At 26.3% G+C, this 10467-nt stretch overlaps 1 protein-coding gene across 1 annotated transcript; it reads right to left on the bottom strand.

Moving 5' to 3' along the window:
* Positions 1–3561: 3561 nt before the first annotated feature.
* On the bottom strand, positions 3562–6703 carry LOC107925705 (remorin 4.2). The gene is made up of 2 exons (XM_016856422.2): positions 5819–6703; positions 3562–4092 (listed from the first exon to the last, which is right to left on the bottom strand). The coding sequence occupies exons 1-2, from the start codon at positions 6470–6472 to the stop codon at positions 3901–3903; spliced, it is 846 nt and encodes a 281-aa protein (XP_016711911.1). The 5' UTR covers positions 6473–6703; the 3' UTR covers positions 3562–3900.
* Between the last annotated feature and the right edge of the window lie 3764 nt (positions 6704–10467).

The raw sequence follows: 10467 nt of genomic DNA, 5'->3' as shown, positions 1-10467 counted from the left end.
AATGTTTTAGTTAGAATTTCTGTTAAAAAAATATAATTTGACTCTTTTTAAAAGGTTAATGATTATATTAACTCAAGAAAAAAATAAGAGTCAAATTGACAAAAGACGTAAACATTAAAAGTTAAATTTATTATTATATTATTTTAGTACGGTTAATATAGTTGCCATTGCAAGAACCCGAATTATGTGAGTTTGAACGTAATATTTTGACAAGATTATGAATAGCTTAAGTATTCTATAAAAACAATGCCAGAATTTTTTTAGATTTTCTTTGGCATAATGTTAAATTTAGTTATTAAATTTTACATTTTTTTTATCAAATTGGCCTTTTAAAAAGAATCTACTTTACGGAAAAAAGTTAAATTTTTATTTTATTAATGAAAATACTAATTAAAACATTAAAAATGTAAACATTACAACTCGGATAGCAATCCACGTGTATTTCATACTTTTTTTTAAAAAAATCATAGTTTTTTATTTTTATTTTTATAAAATTTAAATTATTTGTTGTCGTGTCATATAAAACAATAAGTATCATGTCAGTATGAATCACACATGAATTATCACACGGATTGTCACACTAACATCGCTAAAAATTTAATGTTTCAGTCATCATTTCTATTAAAGAAAAGCACTTAGAAGGATAAAATTCAAACTTAACTAAAAACAAAAACAAAAAACCCAAATAATAAAAATATAAAGATTGAGGGGCTAAATGAATCCTCACTGTAAATTGTCTTATCGGGTAAACTCCAAAAGGAAAACAACAAATTGGAAAGGCATGTTTGATGGAAAAGTGAATGCTTTAATTTGCCATATATTTACCATTTACCATTTCACCATGAATGGCTTTCGGTTATTAATTTTTACTATTAAAATCAACTCTAAAGATTCCATTGATTGATCCTTATATTTTTATCGGTTTAAGCAATTTTTTTATGTTCTTTTAATTTCTTTTTTCTATTCACTTTTGCTGCTCTCTCTATTTTTCTCCCTCCACCATCTCTTTTAACGTAAAAAAAAAATTTATATTGCTCAAAACAATAAAAATATAAGAACTAATTGTATAATTTAACCTAAAAGTTTCAATTGAAATGATGATTTAATGTGCCACGTCAGCTTACCGTTAACGACAATTAACGCTCAGTGGCTAAAATGTTACAACATGATAACGTAAGTGACTAAAACGTAATATTTTAAACATAAGTGACTAAAATGTAATCTGAGAGAAACAAAAGTGACTATTTTGATAATTTATCCTAAAGTTTTTTAAAACGATTTATACATTATAATACTAAACATGATAAAAAAAACATATGATGTGAAAGGAGTCAAAATTAAATTATATATTTTTAGTGGAATTGAAATATAATTTCATCATTTTATTAGTTTATAGTTTTTATATTTTTAAAGGATTAAATTAAAATATTATCATATTTGGGATCAAAAAATAATTTTACCATATATTAATTTATAATTTATAAGTTTTAAAGGACCAGACTGTAATTTACCATTTTAGGATTTGGATAATTTAACCATCTTTTTACCCCCACACATATTTCATCATAAAAGTTTAAACTATTTGTCTATGATAATTAAAAATTGATTTGTAATTAAATTTAAATAAAAAATATTTTTATATTAAATAATAATACAATATTTAAATTATTTTATATATCAAATCATATACATTACTCAAATCTTTTAAAGGATTTGCTTTGAACTTTTAGACCATGCTATTTTTACATGTTCTTTTGCCCCCCCCCCTCCCCCTCTTTTGTTTTTATTTGTAAATAAAGCCTCAAAGTTCTCCCAACCAAAATTCATAGAACTTGGCCTTATATTAGATTTGGGGAAAAAGCAATCAAACAAAAATCACATCTTTCATTTTTAGTCACTTCTTTTCCATCCAATCAAATAATTTAAGTTACAACAATTAATTCCCATTTTTACAAACATTTCCGATCACATCTTTTTTATTTTTTTTTATCACAATATCTAGAATTACTCATAGTCTCTCCCTACCTTATAAATATAAGGATAATGCATTTCAGCGCACTCGAACCAATATCTTCCTGCATTGACAATCAAACTAAGACTCAATCGACAATTATCTTCCATTTTTTGAGTATTTCTTTTATAAATAATACCCAAGGAATAAAATTTGATAATTCATCTATATATGTTGTAGTATTTTTATTTATAAAAATGTTAAGAGATTTTGTATTTAAATAATATTTTTTTCTCGAGTTATATTAAGTCTTTGATATTTACGGGAATAGTTATGGGGTAGGTAATGATTTTGGTTCTCTTGGTTGAATGGTATAATTCTATTGTTAGCGTTACTCTAATATAAATAATTTAATTTAATTTAATTCTTTATATTTTTTTATATAAAAATTTTATAATTTTGATCCTTTTAAAAATTAAAAATTAAAAATTCAATCTTGGCTTTACATTTTTTAGTTTTATTTCAACTATATTTCACATAATTCCTAACTTGAGTGATGTTAACATTAACAAAAATAAATAAATAAATAAATAAGCAAAATAAATGGGGTCATTTAGTATTCTTGTACATAATATCTATCCGTGCTTTGTAGGGACAACGTTTGGGAGGCAGTAGGGGACTCCCTACTAAATGACAAAATATTATTTTAGTCCTTTTAAATTTTTTAAATTATAAATTAATTTAATAATAAATTATATTTTACCTCTCAAAAATATAAAATTTTAATTTAATTATTTTAAAAATTATAAAACAATAAGCAAATATAATTATAAATTGAACTTTAACTTTTTTTAAAAATTTATAAATTAATTTTAGCCCCTTAATATAAATTTTTGGTTCCAGTATATACTAAAATTTCAAATAACTAATTGTTATGGTGTAAGCCATTACTGACCCGCTACCCTGCTACTCAACTGAGACCGACCCGATCCTCTTTACTTTAGTAGTGCCAACCTATACAGTTTGCTTATATGAGTTCACACATGGCATAGTAAAGTGAACCACCGCTTAGGGAGCACGTGTTAATCTAAGGTACGTGTTGGTATGCATGGAGGTCTACCTAGAACGTCACATGCAAGAACCATATTATATAAATAGCAAAATTAACCTCCTTGAAGAGGACCTAAAATGTCACATACAATAATCACATTATATAAATAGCGAAATTAACCTCCTTGAAGAGAAGACACACAAAAACACTCATCACAAATAAAATTTTAAGAAAGAACACAATAAAATATGATATTTAGATATATTACTATTACATTCTTATTATTAGCCCCTCATGGTCTATACATAAAATTTAGTGCTGAATAATTTAAAAACGTAAGTTTAAGCGCGTTTAATCATATTTTTTATTTTTTCTTCTTTCGATTTAAAAGTTGGTAAAGTAAAAATACACAAAAATAAGTAAAATAAAATACTAATAAAAAGTGGGGGAAAGAAGAAAAGCAACATTCAACAACATTCAATTGATTAATATTTAATTTTTCATAATTAAGCTTTAAAAAAACTACAATAATTGCCACTAATTAAAGCACCAAACCAAATAAAAAGGCTGATAATTGATATATTTTCAACTGTACAACATTAAAAAAAGGGTTCCATCCCCAAATATCACCATTAACAAAATCCTCAAATATTATCCCATCACACTTCAAAACACTCAAACATGAACCCACACATACATACATGCATGCATACATAATATAGTTTTGATTTGGTGCAACTCTTGCTTGCATGCCCTCTTACGTTAAAAGGGTACCCTACAATTGAAAAGATGAAGGTACTCACATGCATACATATATATGTATGTGTATGTGTAAATATGTATGCATATATAATGGGAATTATATGAAGGGAAGATTAAAGGGTTGGTTTTTTTTTTTTTAAAAGAAGGAACGTTTAGCAGGTGGTCTCCCAACAGCTCTCATTAAATTGGCAATTTCAAGGATTTTTGCCACTTTGGTCCCTCTCTTGGACTCAGCTGATGCCCTTCTTTCTTCTGCTTTTCTGTGTGCTTTTGCGACGTCGTTTTGCATCTTTTCTAGGGCTCTTGCTCGTTTCTCCTCTAGCTTCCTCTACATATACAAATATATAGAGAAAATAAATCCGATTCACATTTGTGTATATATATGCATATTGGGACTGTTACTCAAAATCTCATTACAAAATAATAATGTAAAACAACTATGAATGAATACATGTATATACAATGTTAATATCATATATGTATTACCAAAGTCTGTCGTGTTAAATGCATGGGCGAAATTTGGAATTGTGCAATGAAGTTGAGATAAAATTCAAAATTTTGTATTAAATGAGTTGCATTGAATTTTTAGCTTTTGAGAGGGGTTAAATTTGCAGTTTTCATATATTAAGGAGAACAAATGAGATGAAATTGAACAACTAATACTTTGGAGGGGTTAAAGTTGCAATTTTACCATTTCTACCCCTTGGCTTCCCCTTCAGTGCTAAAAAGAATGGTAAAGTACATTCTCAACTATGGTTTTTTTTTTCTCCTTTATAGTCATTAGACTATAAAATGTTATAGTTCATCCAACTATGTTTTTTTTTGTCACCCAACAAACTTTTTTTGGTCACCCAATTTTGAAAATTTATAAATGATCATCTAACTATTTATTTTTGTCTTTTTTAGTCATCGTCTAGCTAATGTAAAAGTGAAAACACCCCAAAATCAAAGGTAATTGGATGATAAAAAAAAACAAAATTAAATACCTGACCATTTTGTAACTTTTTATAGTTAGGTGAACAAAAAATAAATTTACTCATAATTAAATAACAAAAAAAACATAGTTAAATTACTACTAACATAGTCTACCGTAAAAAGACTAACTCTTCAAGTAAAACGTTAGATTCGAGCCTTATAACTAAAAATAATTCATAATTCGATAAATCCAAACTAAGTTAATGATTGATTTTTCTTCTTATTTTTTATGAGAGGAAATTGTTAAATGATGTACTCTTTTAAAATTATCCACTAATAAAGTTGGAAATCTCCTAAAGTGAGGGCAAAGGGGAAAAAAAAAAAACCCCACTACCACCATTATCATGATCATGATATCCCACTAATAATTTAAGAAAAACAAAGCATAGGGACTTGATTAAGAATTTGACTAAAAAAATCAATAGCATATGATAATTATTACATGAAGATAGTTTAGTTATTAAACTACCATGAAAATTCCCAACCATGCAACTAAGAACCTTGGTCAATTGAATCATCAATTAATACTCAATAGTTTCCTCAATAAAATAATCTAGACCATATCAAATCATTAATTCTGTTAAATTCGAGATTAGTATCAATTAAAAACTTAAACTTAGAGTGTTAGTCTTATAATTAAGTTGTTTACCGTCTTAAGCGTGACTTGAATTCGAATCGCGTTAATTATATTACTGTTAAGTTTTATTTTTCTCTTATAATTTACTCAAAAATATAAATAAAGACAAATTCAAAAAATAAGGACTTCGACCCTCTTAAAATGAAAAGATACAAGTTTGATCTCTTTATAAAGAATAAGCTTAAAAATTAATATATATTAAAGTTACATTTTCATCCTAAAAATTTTAAAAAAAATTCTATTTAATTTCTTCAAAAATATGAACTTTGAAAAAAAAATTATAGTTGAATTCTAATCTTTCCCTTAAAACATTTTCTAGCTTAGCAAGGTTTTCTTTTTTGCTATCACATAAACTTATCATTTATTTTGAATTAGTCCTTGATAAAAGAAATTTTCATGAGAAAATATGATGAGAAAAAAAATTCTCAGTATCCAAACATACCTCAACTTTCTTCATCCAAGAACTAGCCTTTTGTACTTGTTCACTTTCCCACCCATTAATTATAGCATCTTCTCTCTTGAACCTATTATTAATCTTCGCAATCTTCGCGTTTTGCCAAGCACATATTTTCGATTCCACCTCCTCTTTCTTCACTCTCAGCACCGTGACTTCCCCATGTCCGCCGCTACTACCACCACTCCCCGCCGCCGCAGTCGCCGCCGTTTCTAACCCACCCAACCCTACCCTTCTTGGTTGATCCGATTCTCGATCGTACGGACCATTATCGGGTACTATAGCTAAAGGGTTAGTTTCCTCTTGCAGTTCATGATCTTCACCGATCCTCGTCAGCTGATTGTTATTCAAAGTATGTACGGAATCGGAATCGTTGTTTTCTATGGAAGATCCGGCGAGGACCAGAGCATTGAATTCTCGGCTCATGGTGGTGAAGTTTTCACTCGGAGCTACTTCGCTCGATGACGATGCACGGCTGCTTCCGGTTTCCCAACGACGACGGGCGTTGACGGCGGGAGGGTGTGGTGGGGTTAAAGCATGGATGTCTCTGATACGTTCACCGTCTTGATCGTCGTGATCGTGATGTTGGTCGTGGTTTGGGTCGTTTTCGCCATTGTTGACGGAGCTTTGAAGGGCTAACATAATATGCGGATAATGACTATGATTTAGCAGCGAAGAAGAAGAAGAAGAAGAAGAATTGAGAGAGGATTTAACATGAGAATTTATAGCAACTAATTAAAGCTTTGCTTTTTATTTTTTAAATTTCTCGGGAAAATATATGAGCCACTAAATTTATATGGAGGATTCAAGAACAAAGAATCGGCTTTTGTGAAGTGAAGTAAAATAAGCCCACAAAAGAAATGATGGTACTACTCTAAGTGAGACTTCATTTAAAAAGAAAGTAGCTTTGGGATTTTGTTTATTTATTCTTAAAAAGTAAAATAAATATTTATGGGTCGGGTCGAGTCAAGTTGGGTTAATTTGATGTAAAGATATTTGAATTGGTTCTGATTAAAAAGTAGTTAAGGTATATGTTCGAAAAATGGCTTCAAATCAATTAGATCGAGAGTTGGTATGAATCTATCAAATTGATTTTTTTTTGAACTTTTAATTAATTTTCAATTAGACTAGTGAACTTGTGGCCCGATTTGTTCAACCATTAGTTCGTTTAAAATAATTTGTATAATGTAAAGGGATAAAGTAATATTTAATTTCTGAATTTGATAATTTTTCCTTACTCCTTGAACTTTTTTTATTCATATTATCTCAATCTTTGTCGACTTTTCTCAAATTAGCCCCTAAACTTGGGTTCTGTTAAACTATGATGATGTGGCATTTTGAAGTTGTATCACAACATCATCTATTCTTTTAAAACTATGATGTTACTCTCTTAAAGTGCTACGTCATTGCATTTTAATAGAATTTAAATTTATGGATGAAATAAGAAAAAGCTGGAAAGTTTATGACTAATGTGGATTAAAAAAGATTCAGAAACTAAGATGAGAAAAGTTGTTAAGTTTAGAGATTAAATGTTGCTTTATCCCTAATGTATCAAATTACTGGTTTATATAGTTATTCAAGTTCAACTTGACTCGAAATATAAGCTTCAAAATTTATCAAAGTTTGTCTGAATTCTTAAATAGTTAATCCAAACTTGTTTAAGTATATTCATATTTTTTTAATTTATTTAAAAAATATGCTTTTATTTAATATTTAGTACTTATAAACCCTCATGAGTAAAAATGTTTATGTAATTAATATATTTATTAAAAGTTTAAATAAAAAATAATTAAAATGGTTAAATATTTAATCAAGTGTAAGCTTTTATATAATGATATAAAAGGATAAAATATTCTCATAATAATATAGTTTACTTTGTAAAAAAGAATAGTTTTTTTAATCATTTCTAACTGAGTAAATGCTTGGTTGACTCGTGACACCAACTCAGTAAATTTTTTTAAATATAACACGTAAATATTTCTTTTGATTAAATTTCTAAATTATAAACCACTCAAAATATTATTATTATTATTATTATTATTATTATTATTACATTATAGTACAATATATCCAATTTTTCATATGCTAAAAATTAATATTACATAACGGGTTCAAGCATTGAATATTAGAGTCTAAGTCCGACCTTTATTTTAAGCAAACTTTTTTTTTTATTTAATCTCATTTTTAAGCCTGATATTATTTTTCAAATCCTCTCAAATATCAAACGAACTTTTAAGTTTGAATAAGTAATTCAACCCATTATTAAGCATTATATTTGGCGTACTGGTTGTATCCACTAATAATAAATCAAAAAACGAATATAAATAATTTAAAATTAAATTCATTTCTAATAACATACTTTTTTTTCTAATTTATTAATAATATTTTATTTTATATACATCAAATATTAACTGTAATTATACCATTACATCTACCAACCTGTGATAATAATCCAAATATATTTGGCAATAATATACCAACCTTTGATATTATGTCACAAAAAGGAAGAATAGTTGAAAAAAGAAAGTAAGATCAAAAGTACACAACAATACATGCTTCGTTTTAGTAGTTTACGTCAAGGAAAAATTTTTAGAGAGTTATATTATGTATTAATTTATATTTCATAGATCGGGTTATCCATCAAGGCCCAAAGTCCCGTTCGAAATTTGGGAAGTTTATGGGCAAAAATTTGAAGTCCAAAAAATGAGTTTGGTCAAAAAAATTAGGCTCATTTAAAATATGAGTTTGGTTCGGGCGTGAACATTCAAGGCTTGAGCCCGGCGCGATCCTTTTAAGTTTAAAATATTTTATATTATGTTGTTTTTATATATTATGTAATTTATAACACATTAAAAAAATAAACGTATACTAAATATATAATACTATTTTGACGTAAACATTGAAATAATATTAAGATGAATATATAAAAAATTTCAAATGATAAAATTATTAATATTAAAATACTATAATATAAATATTTTTAAATATATTTAATATGGACAGACCTGAAATAGATTTGTGTTAGTCATTTGCAAATACGGGTGAGTTTGGAAAAAATTTTAAACTCATATTTCAGGCCGGGCTTAGACAAGTATAAAGTATGTAAATATAATGCTTATACTCGATCCGACTTGATTCATGAGTACCTCTAATATGTATTTCTTATTATTTTTCAAATTATTATTTTATTAAAAGAAATTCATCAACACAATTTATATATATTTATACTACAAAAATGGTTCGTTCCGTGTCTCTTGATTCTATGACACTAATTCAATAATAAAAGATATCTACATTCTTTTACATCTTACAACTGTAACAATATCAATTGAGTTAAAATTTAATCGACAAAAAATACCATTACACGTATTGTTAATTAAGCGGTTGATAAAATTCAACCAATGAAAATTAGTTGATCTACTAATTATGCCTATGAAAAGAATCTCCTCATGGGTAAATTTTCAGTTTTTTTTTTTAATTTAAGTTTAAATATATTTTAATTATTAGTGTAATTATGCTTTATAATATTAGTTTCGATTATTTATTTGGATGTAAATGTTTAAAAATTAGTTTTTATTATTACTAATATTTAACAAATTTATAATAAAAAAATTAAATTTGATTAAAAGCCTTTCATTAAATATAATTATTTGATGATAAATAAATAAAAAAGTTACACTAAATGATTTTACTTTTATTTTCAAAAACACAAATTATTACATTTTTAATTTCGTACATGTTAAAATGTTAATGAAATTATTTGACAAAAATAAAACATAATTTATGTTGACCTTTTATTACATAAAAATATAAAAATAAAAATAAAAAAATTTCATATTTAGCAAACTTTACATGCTTATGGTAAATATTTTAATATATATATATTTTTTAAAAATTGTTTGTGAAATAAAAATAATAATCATGTACGAAATATTAATCCTTAAAATTAACCATTCAATTTGTTAAATTATTTTATTTTAAAATATATATAATGGAATGATTATAACGAATTCTATTTTTTTTAATTTAAAATTATATTTAACATATTTTTATACATATATATATATAATTTTAAACATTTATATATTAAAATATTCAGTATTTTAATTTCTTTTTAAATATCATGTAATTACTGAGTTTAATTAAACATTAATCCAGTGTCGGCAAAAGAGATTTGACGAGGAGCCCACCAACAGTAGGTAAAGGCGTGTGGACCATTGATGAATATACACACGCGTCACACGTAGTAATCTAATTACTATTTCATTTCCACGTGCCGTTTATCCATAGGGTCAAGGTCCCAACAGATAAGCTATTTATGTGTTGCCGCCATGCAATCACTGACGATATATTTATCAGACGGGCGCCACGTGTACGACCTAAACTAATTTATTTTTATAAAATATATTTTTTAGGTTTTCAAGATGCCCACGTCTCACGTGACACAACTAAGCTTATCTTATCCTCTAATAATAAAACTTTAAAATTTTTAATTATGCAAAATTATTAATTTTATAATATTTATTTTTAAATTTAATTTTTAACATATGTTTTCAAAACATGTTAAAAATTTTTACTAAAAAAATGAAATAAATTAAAATAACGATAATAATTAATAATTATATTAAAAAATACAT

Source organism: Gossypium hirsutum, chromosome D11, assembly GCF_007990345.1.
Source record: "Gossypium hirsutum isolate 1008001.06 chromosome D11, Gossypium_hirsutum_v2.1, whole genome shotgun sequence".
NCBI classification, from domain to species: Eukaryota; Viridiplantae; Streptophyta; class Magnoliopsida; order Malvales; family Malvaceae; genus Gossypium; species Gossypium hirsutum.
The sequence above is the reverse complement of the archived record's forward strand: the minus strand, read 5'-3'. Positions and strand labels throughout refer to the sequence as shown.

What these genes read in the sequence shown, in the direction of transcription:
- LOC107925705 (XM_016856422.2), bottom strand. Translation starts at nt 6,472, where the DNA reads ATGTTAGCCCTTCAAAGCTCCGTCAACAATGGCGAAAACGACCCAAAC. An exon ending in CTTGGATGAAGAAAGTTGAG is followed by an intron (nt 4,093 to 5,818) that starts GTATGTTTGGAT and finishes TTGTATATGTAG; the next exon opens with AGGAAGCTAGAGGAGAAACG.